The sequence below is a fragment of the Brassica napus genome, chromosome C2 (genome assembly GCF_020379485.1).
Source record: "Brassica napus cultivar Da-Ae chromosome C2, Da-Ae, whole genome shotgun sequence".
Lineage (NCBI taxonomy): Eukaryota > Viridiplantae > Streptophyta > Magnoliopsida > Brassicales > Brassicaceae > Brassica > Brassica napus.
The window spans coordinates 44,667,422-44,688,939 of record NC_063445.1 but is presented as its reverse complement, the minus strand read 5'-3'; the positions used below and the strand labels follow the sequence as shown (position 1 = coordinate 44,688,939).

Genomic DNA, 21,518 nt, shown 5'->3' with positions numbered 1-21,518 from the left:
GATGATATATTTTATAAAATTTGTATTTAGGTCATGGATGTTCTTTTACGTCATGTTGTTCTAAATGTGAACATAAGCTCTAGGGAGATATTTCTTCTTTCACATGCATCGTCTGTGATAATACCAGTGCTGTGGGTGTTCTCAGGAGATGATCTAATGGCCATGCTCATCCAATTATTGTATTCTACTTCCATATATTTCTCGACGCTAACATACTTTTTAATATATGTTCAATGTCTCCTGGTATCGTGTTGAGCTGTTTCGGACATATTGACCGTTCTTTGTTGGTATCCAAATAATGATTCATAATAAGATCATGTTCCTGTACAGCCTGTTTGTATCGGACCAGACGAATGACGCTGTCTTTGTTGCTTTTGGTATAGAGATGGTAAAATTAACCAACATTCAAGCTTCTGAAGCTGACCATATTTTGGTATGCCATATATTCGGCTATTTAGAATTACATACTACTCTTCCTCATGTGTTTAGTTTTCTAAATTTAAGGTGTCTCGGGTTTGCAGGGTGCAGGTGTCAATGCTGGACAACGAACTCCCACAGTTTATTGCTGATATTGTTGGCAGGACCTTCATCTTCCAGCTCAAGTTAGGTGAGGTCAACTTCAGTCCCAAACACCAAACCTTCACAATTTCCTGTATCAATCTTTTCTGAACGCCAGGATGCACCTCTCCCAGAATTTGTTATTGATGTTGGTACGTTATACTGTCTTAATATATCTTTTTCCCTAAAGAATATATTCATAATCATTACTGCAGTCTGAACAGGGTGGTGACCATAGTGCTGATGATGTTATGCATGGAGAGAATCCAGTAGAATCCAAGGTCTCTGATGGTGACAATAAAACTGATGTTGAGCTACCATATGGTGTATCAGGAGAACTCGGAGAGACTACCAGGAGGTGGTCGTCTTGCGTCAACCAAACCGGTTGATGGTCCAAATGAGAATGGAAAGAAGAAGCCACGCTTGGCATAGCTCCACGTCAAAAAAACACAAATCCCTACTAAATTTTCTTCTGTTGTTGTGTCTTCCTTTTATTTTCTTATCGGACGAAGCATTAGTAACTCTTATCTATTTTTTTACTAAAACCAATGCAGTGGTGGATGTTTTGACTTTTGACTATTAACGCAAGTTATTTACGGAACATGTCCTTTGATTTTCTTCTCGCAAAAAGCTTTAGCAATTTAATCTATTTTATATTAAACCCAATATATTGTTGAAGTTTTAACTATTAACTAAACTTATATAAAAAAACATTACATGGAGTACGAGTTAAAAAAACTCAGTTAGTGGCTCCATCGTTCTTAAAGAAACAAAAGCTACAACAGTTTGCGATCCAAACACAACTAAAGCACAAAAGATTTCCAGAAAAAGATTGAGCCTTTTTGAGTGGGTAAGAGTAACATAGATTTTCACAGACAATCACATCCGCTATAGAAACAGATCATAGAGTCTAAAAACATCAAAGCTTAGACGATGAGTTCCATAGCCAAAAAGTGCGACCTTGGCGAGATTGACGTAGAATAACAATGGTTTTATTCAATTCAATGATTGCGTTTGTTTATTTCATTTGAAATTCGTTTTTCTTATTCTAATATCTACACTTATTTGCAACAGCTTCCTTGGTCCCACCATCAGATTTTTTTTTCTGGAAAATGTTGTAAAATAGCTTTTTCTTAATACTAAGGTGGTGTTATCTAATCAGTGATTTGCAATCCATCAAATTTTAAAATTGTTAAAGTTCAAGAATTCTAAAATATCTGCAGTAGGCTTTGGATTTTAAGTTCACTCATTTATTCATGAGACTCCATAAGAGATTATTTGAAATCAATTGAAAATACAAAGAATTTTAAAATCCTTAAAAGTTGAATAACACTTGATTTTCAAAACATAATTAAATCATTCATTGAATAACACTAGATTTTAAAATAGAATTTAAAATTATCATTCGAATAACAGTAGATTGTATTTAGATTTAAAATCTATTAAAATACATCAACGAAAATATTTTGTAATGGTCTTTATCTTTATACATGATAGAATATCTGGATAAGGTATCCTGGGAAAATAATCATGTCGAGTCCAATCAATGTTGGACCATGATTAAGAATTTACTTATTGGATTCATAATCGAAGGCCAAAATATTTAACCAATACATCTAAAGTGAAGCCTCTCGCAGATTGCCACATCCTGACATCGACAAAACATCGATGTTTGTTACTATTTTAAAAAGATGAACATATTTAATATCTTCATTCTAATAAGATGATCACAAAACAAAACATGCATTTACATATTTTTCTTTTTGGAACATCAACTATGCTTTATGTTTTAAATTCAAATATATTTACATTGATGCAACTATCAACTATTTATTATATTTTTATTGAATCAATCAGTGAAAATTACTTACACTACTGTCACTAATCGCTATCAAAATGGATAACAAAAACAATTTTAAATTTATTAAAGAATAAAACATACGAACCCGGCGCTACGCGCCGGAATACTACTAGTATATAATAATAACTAACAAAAAAATATTTTATCCCAAGAAAAAAATATTTAAAATTAACCTTCAAAATTCCACGAGTTGTAAAGAAATAAAATTATATTCCACAAATCCAAAGTGCATGGATCCCACTCCCAACCTACGTAGTACGCACGTCTGTCCGGTAATATACACTCGATTACCATTTTCTCCTCACATTTAAGCGCTACTCCTTTCTCTTTCACAGACCCAATTTCATAATTTTATTCAAATAATCTCTCAACACGTCAACAGACTCAAGAGTCGAGAACCTATATAAGAGAGACCAGTCAAAACTCCCTGAAAGCACACATCTCATAACCTAATGTCGTCTCAAGAAACCAATCAAGATCAAAGAAAAGGAGCAGAAATCGTCAATGGCGTATTAATATGCAAACAAAAAGCCCACGAGATCTTATCAACCATGAACTTACCTAAGGGACTTCTCCCTTTAGACACAATGACCGAGATCGGTTTCAACAAATCGACCGGTTATATATGGATCAAGATGAAGAACAAGGTTCAGCACAAGTTTAAAGCCATCGGCAAAAACGTATCGTACGACTCGGAGGTTACGGCTTTCGTCGAGAAACGTAGGATGCGCAGTCTTACTGGAATCAAGAGCAAAGAGCTTTTGATTTGGGTTACCATCTCTGAGATTTACGTTGATGATCAAGATACGACTAAAATCACTTTTGCTGGTCCGTCCGGGTTGTCACGTTCTTTTCCTGTATCTGCTTTCGAGGATGAGAAATGATTTGTCAACGGTATACGTTGACTTTTTATTTTTCTTGCTTTCGTTAGCTAAAATTCATCTTTTTGCTAAAATAAAAATCATCTTATTGAGGATTTGTTTGTGTTTTTTCTCTATCTTTATAATTAAGTCTTTGTTTTCATAAATGCAATCGACTTACAATGATTAAGAGGTAGAAAAACATCTTTTACTATAGTATTTATTTTATACTCTATCCATTTCATTTTAATCATTATTTTAGATTTATGAACACAAATTAAAAGACATTTAATTTAAGTATTTTCTAAATAAAACATTATTACCTATATACTTAATCTCATTTTAACCAATAGAAAAATAGATGTAAAATATAAAAAATCGTATAACATATAAAGTTAAACGCAGCAGTAACCTCGAGTTGAATTGTATTTAACCTCTCATTTCAACCATCTTTAATCATATTTTCGTCTTCTTAAACGAACTACGTTCTACTTAGTTTGTACTTTTTAAAATGTCTATCAATTTTAAATATAAAAACTGCTAAAGAAGAGTCTATCCAAATAATTTAGTATTGATTTCAATTCTCGTTTGGAAACAACACTACTTCGAAAGACATGTATATATATTATATATATATATATATATATTTAATACTATTTTGTAAACCTATATATAGTTGAAATGATATAAACAAATTAAAATAGCGGATCCATGAGGGAAAAAATCGATGGTGTTCACCCCACATCTCCATGAGATAACTCTTACAACTACTACTATTGAGAAACCAAGATTCATTATCTAACCATCTTCTTCTCTTTTTTATTATTCTCAACGATGATTCTTGTTTCTGTTCTTCTTCTTGCTCCTCGTACGAAGATGTCTTAATATTCTTGAGATTATGTCTGTATTAACAACTGCTTGCTCAAAAACTTCGACCTCAAGCATGTTCATTTTCACCATAGGGTTTATGTGATCCCTCACAAACGCAAACGCCAACTGGTCTCGTGGGTTAAACGCTTCTAACTCGTTGAACATGAAGCACGAGAAAAGGTTGCTTCTTATTCCATGTGTTCTCAGTATCATCGCACTATCTGGTACATTTAATCAAAACAAAATATAAAAAATATCATTTGAATATGGGAAAACATCCACGCAAACTTAAAAGTGCTGATCATTAAAATTAACATGGAAAATCTTATTTTTCTAAGAACGTTAATATCCAATTAAAACATACTCGTAAAGATAGTATTATTACCATCCATATCTAAGAAAACAAAACTAGTCTAGTTTCAGTTGTATGCATTTAAATAAGGAAGAATTGCCAAGTGTGACTCAAAACTTGGAGTCAAACCTAAAACAATACCCCAATTTGGGTCAAAGACAAAAGTAACCTAAAAGGCTATTGAAATTACAACTATCTCCTTGTGACCAAACAAAAAAACGGAATTTTTTTTACGTTTCTACCCCTCGCAAGTCGTCTGTTTAGACGACTTGAAAATAAGTCGTCCAGACGACTTAACTGAAAGTCGTCTGGACAGTTAGTCTTAAACATAATTTAAAAATTTTGTAAAAAATATTTTGATAAGTGAAAAATGGGAATTATGTAATTAACATATGTCTTAGGAGGCATAAATTAAGATATAACAAATTTCAATTGTTTTCAGCATAGATGAGTGAAAGTAGTGAGTAATGATATTCTTTAGTTTATGTTTCATCAACATATGTTGTAGTATTGTATGTGTTCTTAGGGTTAGATTTTGGAAAGCATTAAAACCGTTTTAGAAAATTTTTAAAATTACTTATGCGTGTTCATTTCTGTGTATAGTAAACACTATTTAAGTATAATTTGATTTTATAACGTGGTTAGTTAGTTAATCTAGTCATTTTAGTTTAGGGGTTCATTTTAGGGTCTAGGACGACTTAATATTTTGTCGTCTGAAAACAGACGACTAAATATTAAGTCGTCGGTTGTACATTATCAGCCAGAATAAATCGTCTAAACCGGACGAAACCTTAAAGTTTACCAATGTACTTTTAAAGCTAACCGGATTATTTACCCAATATATAAGGTGATTTTTTCTTTTTTTGTTTCATTTTTCGCGAAATTCAGAAACCCTAACAGTTCTCTCTCAAAGGCGATTTCGAATTCCCACGATTTCCGAACAAACCATCGTTCTCAACGTCGGCTATCTATCTCACTTCATTCTCACCGTTGTCGCCGCAGCTTCTTCTAACCCTAGCGCCGCCGATTCCTCTAAACCCTAGCGCCGCCGATTCCTCTAAACCCTAGCGCCGCCGCTTCCACTATTTCCGAACAAACCGTCGCCCTCGCCACCGTGGTCACCAACGTTCTCACCGTCGCTTCCTCTAAACACTAGCGCCGCCGCTTCTTCTAAACCCTAGCGCCGCCGCTTCTTCTCTGTAAACCTTAGCGCCGTTTCTCTGTAAACCCTAACGCCGGTAAGTCATCAATCTCGAGGAAAAGATGAACATAAAACGTTGTCTCTATCAATTTACTCATTCTCACCGTTTCATGTTTATTTTTTCAGATCTATAACCGCAATGACGAGTACTCCAACTCCTTCTGCGACTAATCAGGTCCGCTTTGTACTGGAAGACTTGTAAGTAATTTAAGTCGTCTGGAAAGTCTTCCAACTGGACGACTTAGTAGATGACTTAAATATAAGTCGTCCATTTGGAAGACTTTCCAGACGACTTAATTATAAGTCGTCTACTAAGTCGTCTGGACTTTTATTGTTGTCTTTGATTATTTTGCAGACAAAAAGGATGGATATTCCAGAACTCCCCCATAGGTTATACACATCAGGGGAAGAGCCAGAAGCCCACAATAGCATTTCGTATCATACGGATAACAGCAAGTTGCATACTGCTCTTAGGGAAGCTCTTACTGATGACGAATTTGAAGAGTTGAAGGAGTCGAGTTTGGGAGTTTTCATCAAGTTCAAGGAGCAGGGATTTGGTTGGGCTTCAAGGCTGGTTCACTACATGCTCAGTTTCAAGCTGGACATTAAGAAGAAGTATGAGATGTGGTCTCTCGTTGGTCCAGAACCTTTGAGGTTTTCACTGTTAGAGTTTGAAAACCTCACTGGTCTAAACTGCGAGTACATCGAGGACCTTGAGACACCAAAATGTGACGTTACCCAAGAGATGGTTTCTTTCTGGGGGATGCTGGGAGTTCATCTGGAAGCTGGGCCAACTACTGATCAGATAATAGCAGCACTGAAGAGATGCGGGGATTGGTCCAGGGAAGATCGCAAGCGGCTCGCGTACCTCTCCATCTTCACTGGATTCATTGAAGGGAGAAAGTTTTCAACCGCTACACGATCTACTCTGGCAAGGCTAGTGATGGATTTAGAACGGTTTGAGAATTATCCATGGGGGAGAGTCGCGTTTAAGGTGCTGATGGACTCTTTGTGGAACAAAGAAATTACTGGTTGTTACACCGTGGATGGGTTTATACAAGTTCTTCAGGTCTGGGCGTACACAGCTATGCCGGAATTGGGTGCTAGTATTGGTGGTCCCAGAGCAGACAGTCCGTCTCCACCGATACTGGCTTACGAGGGCAGCAGAGGCCGCAGATCAATGAAAGCTGCTATCTTGAGTCAGGTATTTACTTCAATCCAAAAGACTGCGCAGACGACTTATAAGTCGTCTGGAAGGTCGTCCAGCTGGACGACTTATCGGACGACTTAATTAAGTCGTCTGGAAAGTCTTCCCAGCTGGACGACTTATCGGACGACTTAATTAAGTCGTCTGGAAAGTCTTCCCAGCTGGACGACTTATCGGACGACTTAATTAAGTCGTCTGGAAAGTCTTCCCAGCTGGACGACTTATCGGACGACTTAATTAAGTCGTCTGGAAAGTCTTCCAGCTGGACGACTTATTAGACGACTTATTATAAGTCGTCTGTTTGTAGACGACTTATAATTAAGTCGTCTATTTAGTATTTTTTTTCAAATATCTAACTCGATTCTTCTATTTACTGCAGACCCGCGTGATCAACTTTGTTGAGAAGGACATTAGTGAAATGTGGCCAAAATGGGACTCTGATGTTGAGGACCTGCCCGCGGAGAACATCATTAAAGTCATGTATGAGCGGAGACCGTGGAAGTGGACCATGGATTGCTGGGAAGTCACTGGTACTAAGGTCTATACAAAACCTAAGGTTGTGACTCCATCGAAGAAAGCCAAAGAGATGGTTGTGTTGGAGGAGGAGGAGGAGGAGGAGGAGGAGGAGGAGGAGGAAGACAATCCAAGACCTCGGAAGAAAGCTCGTAAAGAGGCTCCTAAAGTGGCTAGTGAAGAGGCTAGAGAAGAGGCTAGAGGGGTGACCAGAGAGGATTTGGAAATTATGTTCAAGGGCGTAGCTGACTGCATGAAAGAAGGGTTTAAGAAGTGCATCAGGGAGTTTAGGAAGTTGTCCGATAGATTGGAAGTTGTGGAGAAGAAGGTTGGTGTCACCAATCAGGCTACCCCTCCACCTCTAACCAATCAGGCTACCCCTCAAGATAAACAGCCTACCCCTCTTGCCAAAGAAACTGGGGGTAGTAACAAACAGGCTACCCCTCATGCCAATGAAACCGTGGTTAGTAACCAGCCTCCTCCTCATCAAACCAAACAGCAGCCTCCTCCTCCTCAAAAGAAACAGCCTCCTCCTCCTCCTCAAAAGAAACAGCCTCCTCCTCCTCAAAAGAAACAGCCTCCTCCTCCTCCTCCTCAAAAGAAACAGCCTCCTCCTCAAAAGAAACAGCCTCCTCCTCCTCCTCAAAAGAAACAGCCTCCTCCTCAAAAGAAACAGCCTCCTCAAATCAAAGAGGTTAGTATCAAATCCAGGGTTAACTAGTTGTCCAGACGACTGTAAAATTTGTTTGGACGACTAGTTGACCCTGGACGACTTAAACGTAAGTTGTCTGGACGACTAGTTGACCATGGAAGACTTAATTTTAAGTCGTCCAGGGTCAACTAGTCGTCCAGACGATTTATATTTAAGTCGTCCAGGGTCAACTAGTCGTCAAGAAAACTTTTATTTAAGTCGTCCAGGGTTAACTTGTGTGCAACTTTTATTGCAGAGATGGTTGCCGGAGGATACAGCAACCGAGGCGAACTCGGTATATAAGATCTTGCCGGAGGATAAAGCAGATGGTGTCACCTCCAAAGAGATTGTTGCTGTCACTTCCACCGATCACCAACCGAGCCTCGCTTCCACCGATCAACAACCGAGCCTCGCTTCCACCGATCAACAACCGAGCCTCGCTTCCACCGAGCCAAGCGATCCAGTTTCAGAACCGAGCCTGGTTGTATTGGACAAGCGTGCAAAGAGTAAACGAGCGAAGAAACCTGCTCCCACTGTGAGATCTCCTTATACGGCAGAGAAAAAAAAAGATAAAGTGGCAGCCTATAATCCATTTCCGCCAGTAAACAAAGATAAGTTGAAGGAACTCGCTGATTGGTTGAAAACTGATCCGTAAGTGATTGCTTTACCCATAATAGCTTGATTTAGTCGTCCAAAACTGATTGCTTTTTTGTTTGCAGTCATTATTCAACTAAGACCGAGGACAAACCACGTACATCACCAACAAGGTGGTACCACTTCCTCCGGACAGCCAGAGAATGGCTGGAAGACTGCGTAAGTCTTCTGCACACGATTTAAGTCGTCTACAAAGTCGTCCAAGTAGACTACTTTCCAGACGACTTAAAGATAAATCGACCACGTAGACGACTTATATTTAAGTCGTCTGGTAACTTCTAACTTGTTATATTTAATATGCAGCATATAGATGCTTGGATTAATGTGCTAAGGCAGAGGTATCAGGAGAACCCACAAGCTTTCAGGAGCGAGCGAATGTGCTTCCTGGATCACAACTTTTCCCAGTCTTGGAGAGAGCAGTATCAGCTCTTCAAAACATCGGAACCTGATCACAAAGGTTTAGGAAGAGTTCTACCTGGTGGGGCGTCGAATTTTTATGACGGATCAATACCTTCATTTTGCCAATCAAACAAGAAGTGGGGGGAGGACATTGATGATATCTATGCGCCAGTGAACTTGAACGACAAGCATTGGGTTGCTATTTGGATATCGATCCCTAAGAGGCACATAGTCGTCTGGGACAGCATACCTTCATCTAGTGTACCAGACGCATGGGATGCGATAATGGAGCCTTTTCTCCAGATGGTCCCTTATCTGCTTGTTGAGTGCGCAGCCACCGACGAAATACGGGTCAAATACGGGTTGGAGCCATACACATATGAGAGACCGCTGAAAGGTGTACCCACGGCCAACAATGGTGATTGTGGCGTGTACGCTGTAAAGTACATTGAATGTCATGCTCTTGGGGTCTCCTTTGACCCTAAAGACTTTGCTAGGTGCAACGCAAAGAAAATGAGGGATAATATGGCGGTGGATATATGGAAGGAGCTTGTTGATCAGCATTTGAAAGAAAATGTGGATGGTGATAAGTTCGTGGGCATATATGATTAGATTTGTGTTTGTATTTGAACTTGTCTTTGTATTTGAACATGATTTTTTAACGAGCGAAGTATTTGTATTTCAGCTTGTCTTTGTATAGATTTGTAAATATATAAGTTGTCTGGAAGAAATAAGTCGTCTGGAAGGTTTTCCAACTGGACGACTTACAAATAAGTCGTCTAGAAGGTTTGGACGACTTATTATAAGTCGCCTGGAAGGTTTTCCAACTGGACGACTTACAAATAAGTCGTCTAGAAGGTTTGGACGACTTATTATAAGTCATCTGGAAGGTTTTCCAACTAGACGACTTACACTGGACTTCTAAAAATAAAATACACTGGACGACTTACACTGGACTTCTAAAAGTAAAATACACTGGACGACTTAGTAGAAGGTAGTCTAAAAATAAAATACACTTGAAGGGATAGTAGAAGGTCGTCTAAAAATAAAATACACTGGACGACTTAGTAGAAGGTCGTCTAAAAATAAAATACACTGGACGACTAAATATTTAGTCGTCTGGACGGGTAATCAAGACTGGACGACTTAAATTTAGGTCGTCTGGACAACTAGTCAACTGGTTGTGTACATTGTGGTTTCGTATGGCCAGTTTCCTTGCAGTTTGAGCATCTCCGTGCCCTGTGTTTCTTCCTGGGTTTGTGTCCTCTCATCCTAGATAGCTCCAACCAAGATTGCCATCTTGATTTCTTCGGTCTCCCCCGACCACGCTTTAGTTCTGGAGGAAAGCATTCTCGTTCCTCAATATGTTGTGACACGATAGGATATATATTCTCTGAGTATCCTGCATACAGATAATTCTTTGAGTACAGTGGACATACAAGTGTGGAGATATGCAAACCAGCATGTGTTCCAGCAGCTATAGCATGAGAGCAAGGTATTTTCTCCACTCCATAGACACCACAATCACACTTTGCATGTTCCAAATCAACCACACAGTCCATTTTGCCACCTTTGACAAAGAAATGCCATCCATCAATTGGTTCGACCGTCATCGTATCCGCTATCTCTTCTCGAACAGCAAGCAAGTATTCAACACCCCCGCTATGTTCAGTTGTGAGACTCAAAGCATCTTGTCTCCTTTTCCAATACCATTTTCCTAACTTCTGCCTTATGAACTCCAGCAGGAACGTAATCGGAAATCCTCTTGCTCGCTTCAGTGCGGAATTAATAGATTCAGCAATGTTGCTTGTTTTTATGTTGAACCTGTTCCCCTTACAATAAACCCTTGACCATAGCCTGACGTCGGCTTTCTCCAAATACGTTGCAAGTTCCGGGTTTGCACTCCGTATCTCAGCCATGTACCGGTCAAAATCGTAAACCGTGTGAGCATAAGCAGCCCCTTTCACCAAGTACATGAGATGTTTCCCTTTAAACTTTTTGACAATGTTATCTTGAAGGTGATAATAACATATTCCTCGGGTTGCCCAAGGAAACACCTTATCACACGCACTTTTAATGGCCTTGTGCCGGTCGGAGACTATCACCAGAGGCTTGTCATGAGATATACAACTAGCCAATTTTGTGAAAAACCATTCCCAAGAAGGTACATCTTCCTCATCCACGATCCCAAAAGCCAATGGGAATATCTGAAAATTGCCATCTTGTGCGGCTGCAACTAACATAGTTCCTCCATACTTTCCACTTAGGTGAGTTCCATCCACCACAATGACCCTTCTCTGATACTTAAAACCTTTGATAGAAGCTCCAAAAGAGAGAAATAGATACTTAAATCTTTTCATAGAATCAAGTTCTATCGCCGTGATAGAATCAGGATTTGCAATGGAGATTTGCTCGAGATATGATGCCAGACGCGAATACCCTTCTTCTGCTGATCCTCTCACCAATCTTTGTGCATATAACAGTGCTCTGTATGAAGTGGTGTAATCAAGCGCCATGCCAAACATGTTCCTCATTGCATCAGTGATATGCTGCGGAGTTATCCCATCAATGATTCCAACACGATCAATGAAAAGACTACCTACATACTTCGGAGTACAGTGTCTCCGCTGAGCGATTCGGTCTCCCGCTGAGCATAAATGTTTTTCCACATACTTTGTTACCCAAAACGTGTTTGTCCCATGTTTGACACTCGCTCTGACCTTCCATCCACAATAGCTAACCCGACATGTTGCCACAACGAGAGTTTTCGTTGATTTGTATAATCTGAAAGAAAACTTACCCCTCACTGCTGCCAACCGCAGCTCTGAAAGCAGTGCACCCTTGCTAACAAAACTCTGGTTGACATAGATACTGGTACCATTCGATTTTCCTCCTTCAATAGCATTTGTCTTAGCATATGTCTTTTGGATTTCTTCAAAACAAATATTATCATCATCTTCCTCGTCCTCATCTGGAACCTTTCCATAAAGACTGTAATCCCCACCATTCTGATCCGTTTCACCAACAATAGAATTATCAGCATCCTCCTCCCCATTTTCCTCCTCCCCATCTTGATTTTCATCTTCAACAAACTCATTATCACCAACATCTTCAAAACATTCATCAGCTTCATCATCATCACCAACATCTTCTTCCCATTCACCAGCTTCATCATCATCACCAACATCTTCTTCCCATTCACCAGCTTCATCATTATCACCAACATCTTTTTCTCATTCACCAGCTTCATCAATATCCCTTTTCTCTGAAACCGTTTCGACCTTGCTGCGGCTTGATACACAAAGACATACTCTATGGGTTTTGAGTATCTCCAGCAAGTTTCGAACTTGTCTATCACTTGTAACATGAATGGGAAGACTGCCTGGAGCCATCATCATTTCTGCTGGTAATGAGTAGCTAATCTCCACACTCACTGTTCTCATGTCCAGGTTATAATCTTCTTGAGCCATTGCAACAAGTTCAGCATGTGTTGAATCTTCATTCAATAAAAACAATCTTGCTCCTTTGAGATCATCAACCACAAAATCCCAACGGAAATCTCTCAACAACCATTCTCCATACACTGCATGTAACTGAAAAATCATCTGCAAATATTCAAAATAAAACACATTAGTAAACATAGAGAAAATGAAGAAGTTCAATAAACATTGCCGCAGACGACTTAGCATTAAGTCGTCCAGAAGACTTAAAGGTAAGTCGTCTAAAGAGGTCACTTTTGCAATTGAAAATTAAAAGGGACGACTTAATTCTAAGTCGTCCGGCTTTGTTTGTTAAAAAAAAAACTTCAGACGACTTATATATAAGTCGTCTACGAGAAACGGGCTAGTTTTGCATTTGACCGAATCGTGTCAGATCTTTGACTATTTCTGGACGACTTATAATTCAGTCGTCTCTGGGAAAGTTAAAATTTCAATATTTTATGAAAACTTGACGACTTACGTGTAAGTCGTCCTAGGTTAGTTTTGTAATTGAAAAATAAAACTTGAAATTTAACTTTCTCCAGACGACTTAGATGAAAGTCGTCCAGCTAAACGACTTAATTTAAGGTCGTCCGGGATAAGCAAGGTTTGACCAGAAAATTGGGAAAAATTCTGGACGACTTTGCTTTCCCCGGACGACTTTAAATTAAGTCTTCTGGAGGGACGACTTTATATTAAGTCGTCTGGTTAAAGTTAAATTATGAAGTTTTATTTTTCAATTACAAAACTAACCTAGGACGACTTACACGTAAGTCGTCAAGTTTTCATAAAATATTAAAATTTTAACTTTCCCAGAGACGACTGAATTATAAGTCGTCCAGAAATAGTCAAAGATCTGACACGATTCGGTCAAATGCAAAACTAGCCCGTTTCTCGTAGACGACTTATATATAAGTCGTCTGGAGTGTTTTTTTTTAACAAACAAAGCTGGACGACTTAATTTAAGTCGTCCGTTTGACCAGAAGACTCATCAGTAAGTCTTCTACATACAGATGACTTACTAGTAAGTCTTCTACGCGAACAGATCTTGAAAAAAAATTCAAATTTGTACCTTAAACTAGGTGAGATGACTTCGTTTGCACACAGGGTCTTCTCCAACCACCCAGAACCTCAAACGAAAGCAACCGTAAGTCAAAACGAAAGAAATATGGCTCTGTCAACCATAGCCCATATTTTGAATCAAAAGCTTGAGTTTTTTGGATGAATATAGAGAGAAAGTGAAAGAAATGTTGTTTTTAGTTCATAACAATTGAAACAGAGAGAGTGCAAAGAGATTTACGTGCATTAAAGGGCATTAAAAGCTCCAAACAGTTCGCACAAGGTTGTTGCCACTATTCATTGTAGTGACAATATTGTAAATACTTGAAGAAGATGAGGTTGAGACAGTAAAGAAGCCATTTTCGAAAAAAAAAAAAATGTTAATGGCATTTTCGTAGATAAAATGCAGGTGTGGGGTTAAAATCTCAAAAAAAAAGAGTCAAAAGAAAAGGTTAGTTTTCTGTTTGACTCCAAGTTTTGAGTCACTTTTCCAAAAAGCCCTTTAAATAATGTTCTCTTATATCATTTCTATTCCAGCTAGCTATCTGTTATTCTCATTGATCTGTTATATGGGACCACGCCGTGATTCTTTGATTGCAACTGTGATTTATCTTATTCTAAATGAATATATGTCGAACAAACAATTTGTTGTTGTTGTTGTTTGTAATCAATTCTCTTCTTCGTATATTCCTTAGTTTCTCTATATATAATCAACTACATAATTTTGTTTTTAAAGGAGCTAGTTATCTCTCCACGAATTGAATAATTGAAAATGTGGTTTTCCATGATTACCCGTGACTCCTTTTTTGAAAATCAACAAGTAAAACGAACATAACCTAACCAACTAGAGCCAACCTTCATGTATAAGACATGACTGACGTCTTTAGTCTTTATTGCAAAGTAATAAGAGTAAACACCAACATTCTAGGCAAGGAAATGTATCTGTTATCCTAAAGATGATTACCTTAAGATGATTAACACACTTAAGAGTGAAGATTACTCTAACTATACATTATGCATAAACAAAATAATTGATTTGAAAGATTACTTGATTAAAAAGATTATTTGATTTTAAATAATATAGTTTATTTGAAAACTACACTTGATAGATAAAATATTCAGTGGATTTTAATTTAAATAGCCTCAAAATCATACCAATATTATCAGTTGAAGTCTAAAATCTTACCAACATTTTTTTTGCTTACAAAATCCTACCAATATTATTTGAAAAAGAAATTCATCAACATAAGCTTGCAGTATTAGATCCCCTATCCAATTAAATTATGGGCATATGTACGAAGCTGACTGTTAACACTTTGAGATAGATTATTCTATTACAGATTTCCCCCCTAATGTTCCTAATTATACCGGGCAAAGACAACTAATACATCATTAAGTAATCACTAAAAACAACAAACCTTGTTCGTTAGGGAAAATTTTATTACCTGTAGGATATGGCAATTTATGAGAACTCCAAGGCTTTAAACCATGCTCAGAATAAGTCTCCATTTGCATCCTTAGCCCATCAACATCTCCCCATTTCTTCCACCGTGCAGTAGCCATAGCCTCCTCTATTGTATTTACAAAGAAGGGGTGCTTAGATATCGCAATATCGACCTCAGGAATCACCAACATGGAATGAATCAGAAGTAGCGGATCAATCATGAGCTGGATCTTTGCGTCGACCCATATACTGAACTTTGAGTTTGGAAACAATCTGTGTATTAGATACTTTGGTATAACCCCGTTCATAGCCGGATTAGGGTATAGATTATCTGACTCTGAGATTTTGATGATTCTCCACGCGCCTATTCTGTAGTCTTTCGGATTGTTTTTAGAGATGACATTGTGGTGGGAGAGAGAGTTTAGGGTTTTGTTGTCGATGAACATGTAGAAACAAACGGTTTCTAGTGTCTTAACTCCAAGTCCCACTGGTTGTATGATTTTATCATGATCGTTGAAAATGGCTGATGCAACTACTAGTTCACATTTATCCATCTCAGCTCTATCTACCAAAGCACAGGAAAATAGTCAAATACAAATAGAAATTGTAGTAAGAATTTTTTTTATAGTGATAAACAAAAAGTAGTAATAAATAAGAGATGTTTGTGAGCTAATCACTATTTTTAGAAATTTTAAATACATGCTTGAATGAAAAATATCCAATATAAATACAAGAAAATGATTATATACCGTTATGATCCTGTTTTTCTCCTGTTTACTCGGTGTTTTACATTTTGTAATTAACAAAACAGGTGATTCAGCCCGGTCAACGAATATCTTTTTTTTTTTTGTTAAAACAATGGATGATATCTCACCGGAGTTGCTGATCGGGAAATCTCTGAAGAAACCACATGGAACTTCGACGTCGTTGTTCGAATGATTAAAGTAAGAAAATCTCTTCTGGGTACTGAAGTTTCCACCGAAAGTTTCGCTTTTGCCGTGAATGTATCTCAAAGTTTCAGATGATGATGACACTCTGCAGATACTATGTATCTCATTCAATACTGTCCAGTAATCTTATTCACATCAAACAGCAAATACAATATCCAAATCATTACCCGACAATAACCCATAATGTAAGATCCTGAAGATAAAGAAAAATCACATATTGGTAAATAAATACTGGATAGAGGTGTGCTTGTTGATCTGTTGGGAGCAAGAGGAATAATAGATATGGGGGTTAACAGGGGAGCAACTGTAGAGGAAGCTGTTCTGTATAGCCGACGAAGGAGAAGGCATCGTATGGGATTGTTAAATGATATTGAAACTGAGTTGAATATCATTGCAGAGAAGTTGAGACCAGAAAAGAAAGACGTTAGTCTATGGAGGGGAAAATTGGGATTTAAGCAGAAGTTCTCTACACATGAGACATGGTGGATGCTGCATAATGCCAAAAGTTCCTACAGTTGGGCCAGAGGTATTTGGTTTACTCAAGCTACGCTGAAGTTCGCTTTCATGACCTGGTTAGCGATGCTTGATAGAATGACTACATTGGATAGGATTGCTAAGTGGAATCAGGGGATTGATACTACTTGTGCCCTATGTAAGAGTGCTCCAGAGACAAGAAACCACTTGTTCTATGTGCGCTTACTCCTCTCAGATTTGGGAACATATCGCTAGGGGCATTCTCTGCAGTTCTTACACCAATGTATGGTTTGAGATAGTAAGCATTATTGGAGATGAGGCCATGGAAAGGAAGCGGCTGTTCTGTGTGAGATATGCTTTTCAAGCGGTCCTATATGCGGTTTGGAGGGAACGCAATAAGATCATTCATGGAGATAAGTTGTTGCCTCTGACTACATTGAAGAGAATGATTGATAAATGGATTCGTAACAAGATTACTTTGATGAGAAACCATGGTGTGAAAGGAATGGGGGAACTTATGCAATTCTGGTTCTTTACTAGAGTGTGATTAGTTTTTTTGGGAGAGTAGTTGCATAGTTTGAAAGATTATCTTATTAAACATGGGTCACACTTGATGTATACGGGCTTTTTTGATGAATAAAAATTTAACATTCATTCAAAAAAATAAAATAAATAAATAAATAAATACCTGAGAAGAAAACAGGGGAAGAGCAAGAAGATCTATGAGTAGGAAAAGCGTATTTGTGTTCACCGTAAGAAGAAGGAAACGAGAACCTTTTTGTTTGGATCGGATCGAACGGTGAGTATCGAAAGATGCATTGGTTTCTTGAGAGAGAGACGTAGAGAATCAGGGAAAGTGTGGTGAGTAAGTAGACAAGTGAGAAACAGAGGAGCTTTGATCGGACACAGTGAGGAGGAGATGCGGTGACACTGATGAGTTTTCCCATCGTAGAGAAAGATTTATGCTTTCTTATTTATTCATTTTATTATTTTTTGTGTTTCTTGACATTCAGTGTTGATGATGCAGAAGATCTTTATTTGAGCTTGTGCTGTTGAATAAACTAAAAGTTAGAAACTTAAGCCAGCTTTTTATGGTGAGGCGTTACTGGAAAGATATATTTTTCGATATTTTATTACTAGGGTTAAATATTATTTTTCGGACGATATAGTTAACTAATTATGTGATCGTTTTTATTTGTTAATACCATTATTTGATATTTTTATTATGTTATGTAGTAATAATTGATATGCCAACATATTATGTGTTTGTTTTTTTAATAGTTAGTTGTTGTGGGTATAATAATACTTATTAGTGGTGAAGTGAGTTTGTGATGTAATGCATATTGAATTCCAATAATTTTACATTTAGGCATTTGTTGATTCTAAGGCTAATAGTTTCAGGGTAAAAATTAATATTTTTTCCAATTATTTGAACATTACTTTTTAAAGATGTTTGTGCTCTCTCTCTATATTTTTACATTGAGCCGTCACCATCTATGCATTTCGTTTACCTTTCCGGTGTGCTGTGATTCTCACCATCACCGAAAAAGACTCACATATGTGCTCTTGTTCTTCCTCACCTTTTTCTCTTCTTCTTCCTTAGATTTCAGCTCATGTTAGGAACTGCATCTCCTTGGGTTGGGTCAGAGTTTAGTCGTCTTTGAAGTTGTTTTCCTCGTCGCTGGCTTACTATCGATAGTCCTTCTCGTCTTGGTTTTCAAGATATGGCTTTTGGTGATCTCACTTCTATAGCTCGAGGACGGCTCCACGATTTGATGATTTCTTTTTGTCAACTCTTCCATCTATGTTCTCTCGTCTCGTTGCAGCTTTCATCGCTACTTGGGTCTCTGTGACTCTCCCTTTCGCCATGTTTGCCACTCTAGGTTTGGATAATGTTCTCCTCCGAGTATGCTCCGTAGATTTGGAAGATTATTTTTGGTCTCAAGTCTGGGCTCTGGTTTCTCTGGGGTTGGCTTCCGTTCTCCCTCACTCAGGTTGTTCTCTTCTTCCCTTGCTTCCCTTAGTATAAGTGTGCGGTATTAGTCTCTTGGAGCTTTGGTCCATTCTATCTAGAGCTTTGTGGTTCTTTCACCAGCATAGACATCTTGTTTGTGTTTGTTTAGTTTGTGAGGTGTTTCTTACCTCTTAGCTGGTGGTTGTGCTTATCGTTCGTTATGTATGTCTCTTCCTGCTTCTTGTGATTTTGGCATGTTGTTGATTATTCTTCCTCTAACCCGCTTTCTTGGTTCTTTGCATTGGTCCTTGATCACGCTTCTTTGTGTTCGATAGATTGCTTTATCTCAAAATTATCTTTCAACATTTTTCAGACTTTTGATTGTTCTTGCCAATACACTCTATAATAAAGTGGGGTGAATTAGTTCGTTCTTGATCGCCTTTGAGCTCTGGACCTTTATTGAGTTAGTGTTACTTTGACATTTTTTTTCTCTGTGATTATTGAGGTTTTATGTTTAGATTATATGTTATACTTTAGTTTGGTTAATATTAAGATAAATATATAGTTGTAAATGAAATAACAGAAAATAGTAAAAAAATAATAAAATAGCGAAAGTTTATGTTATTTTTATCTATGAATAAATTAAATACTTAAAATACATTTTTATTTTTTTACTTATTCTTTATTCGCTTTGTAATTTTTTGAACAATAAAATAGATTAACAAACTTCAAATGATGATGGTTAGTGTGAGAAAGGTTTGATAGTCCATAATTAGAAAATAGTGAACCAAATGCAATAATCTAAAAGAAAAAGGATCTAAAATGTAAAAAAAGACAAAAAGAGGACACATGTCAACAAACCCCTTCTCCTTTCCACATGCCATAAGAAAAGAGAAAAGTCTACCTTACATATATAGATTTAGTAAACACCAAAAATCTTTTAGGAAGAATTGGAAAAAAGAGACACTTTCAACTTTTTATTTGTCCCAATAGGATTTTTGATACCTTTGGTCATTTTAGACAGATTTTACTATTATGTAACAGAAAAAATAGTAAAATAAGTTATAAAAATATAGAAAAAATATAACTCTTGGCCTACTATAAAAAATACATTTTGGAACTGGTTAATAATTTTCTAATATCTGGAAAGATGGATTTCGGGCTGAACATTACAAATATTTGTCTGATGCCCAAAACAGAGAGACCAACGAGGATGACATAACTTAGACCGATAGGTCTCTGTAACGTTGGATATAAGATCATTTCTAAGGTGTTAGTCAAAGATTAAAGGGCTGCCTTCCCACACTTATCTAGGAAACTCAATCGGCTTTTGTAGCCGGAAAATTGATCTCGACCATTATCCTTATAGTTCAAGAGATGTTTCATGGATTAAGGACAAACAAAGCTTGCCAGAACAAGTTCATGGCAATAAAAAAAATGGTGGAATGTGACTTTATTAAGACTCTACATACTCAAGAAGATGGGTTTTGATCCCCCAATGGGTTCATTTGATAATGGAATGTATCTCATGGGTACAGTATAGATTATTGTTGAATGGTGAACTGAAAGACCACATAATACCCTTGAGAGGTTTGAGACCGGGGGATTCCCTTTCTCCTTATTTATCCATCATGTGCACGGAAGCACTTATTACAAATAAAAAAAAAGGCTGAGCGAGAGAAACAACTTACATGAATGAAGGTAGCAAGGGCATGTCCATCGATATCTCATCTACTTTTCGCGAATGATAGCCTATTTTTTTTGTAAAGCACAAAGGAGGAATGTCAAACTATTCTCCGATTACTCAAAGAATATGAGGCAGTATCGAGTCAACTGATAAATTTTCAGAAAATTTCCATCCAGTTTGGGCATAGGATTGAGGAACCTATTCGGCATGAATTTTTGAGATATCTTAGAGATACAAAATTTTGGTGGAATGAGATCTTATCTAAGGATGCCAGAGAGTCTAAGGGACTTGAAAGTACAAGTTTTCGGATTTATTCAGGATCGCTTAAATGATCGGGTTAATGGATGGATTTTCAAATTCTTCACAAAGAGAAAAAAAAGAAGTAATTATTAAGTCAGTGGTCAATGATCTACTAAACCATGTTATGTCTTGTTATCGTTTGCCAAAGACTAACAAAAAAGTTGACAAGTGCTGCGTCACAATATTGGTGGAGCTCAGAGGGAAACACAAAAAGGATGCATTGGAAATCATGGGACAATTATGCAATAAAGAAGAAGAAAGATTAGGTTTAAATATCTTATGGATTTCAATACGGAAATCCTTAGAAGAAGGAGCAAGTTTTTTCTTAATTACCGATATGCAACCCGATAACTACCATTAAAATGTTTTTTTTTTTGTTGGACATCGGGATCTTCCTAGAATGGTCTAGTTTTATTTAAATACTAAAATTAAATAACAAAATTATAACAAAATATTAATATTATTGAGCCTAAAACTCTTATTTAAATATTTCTTCAAGCGTATAATAATTTTTCTATAATAATATATTTCGGTATTGAATCCTAGAGAAAAGAAATTATGCAGAATATTGGAGAAAATATTTACAAAAAAAATCAGCATAACACAAAAAGTAATATTAGAAATAGATTTTATAGAACGTTTGAAGGTCATGCGGTAACATGTGAATTTTCATAAAACACGTAAAATTATCAATTTTAGTATCATTTATATTATAATTTATAATATCATAATTAACCAAAGGGAAATTCTCATCAATAACATTTTCTTAGTTTTGGACCGAAAAAGTAAATAAAGAGAAAAATGATCAAAATATGTTTCATCAAAGAAGTAAAAACTTATTGTACCATTACTCTATAGATATATAAGTATAAATAAATATTTAAATGAATAATAAATATAAAAATCCTTTTTTTGAATTGAAAATTTTGTTTTTCGATTATTCCGATTTTTAAACTTTTTTTTGAAATTCAAAAAAAAAAATGAAACTATTTATAAATTATTATT

General features: G+C 37.0%; 2 protein-coding genes across 2 annotated transcripts; one reads left to right on the top strand and one right to left on the bottom strand.

The window, feature by feature from the left end:
• The first annotated feature begins 1,606 nt into the window (after window positions 1–1,606).
• Window positions 1,607–4,884, top strand: BNAC02G32170D. The gene has a single exon (XM_048747891.1). The coding sequence runs from the start codon at window positions 2,872–2,874 to the stop codon at window positions 3,301–3,303; it is 432 nt and encodes a 143-aa protein (XP_048603848.1). The 5' UTR covers window positions 1,607–2,871; the 3' UTR covers window positions 3,304–4,884.
• A 9,201-nt stretch (window positions 4,885–14,085) lies between these two features.
• Window positions 14,086–20,216, bottom strand: LOC106378405 (probable hexosyltransferase MUCI70). Its single transcript, XM_022695501.2, has 3 exons — window positions 17,261–20,216; window positions 16,023–16,223; window positions 14,086–15,713 (listed from the first exon to the last, which is right to left on the bottom strand). The coding sequence occupies exons 1-3, from the start codon at window positions 17,517–17,519 to the stop codon at window positions 15,097–15,099; spliced, it is 1,077 nt and encodes a 358-aa protein (XP_022551222.1). The 5' UTR covers window positions 17,520–20,216; the 3' UTR covers window positions 14,086–15,096.
• Between the last annotated feature and the right edge of the window lie 1,302 nt (window positions 20,217–21,518).

Excerpts from the sequence above, each read along its gene's own strand:
- BNAC02G32170D (XM_048747891.1), top strand. The coding sequence starts at position 2,872 with ATGTCGTCTCAAGAAACCAATCAAGATCAAAGAAAAGGAGCAGAAATC.
- LOC106378405 (XM_022695501.2), bottom strand. The coding sequence starts at position 17,519 with ATGGGAAAACTCATCAGTGTCACCGCATCTCCTCCTCACTGTGTCCGA. Across the intron at positions 16,224-17,260 it reads TTCCCCTGTTTTCTTCTCAG|ATTACTGGACAGTATTGAAT; the intron begins GTATTTATTTAT and ends GATGTGAATAAG. Across the intron at positions 15,714-16,022 it reads TTTCCCGATCAGCAACTCCG|ATAGAGCTGAGATGGATAAA; the intron begins GTGAGATATCAT and ends GTGCTTTGGTAG.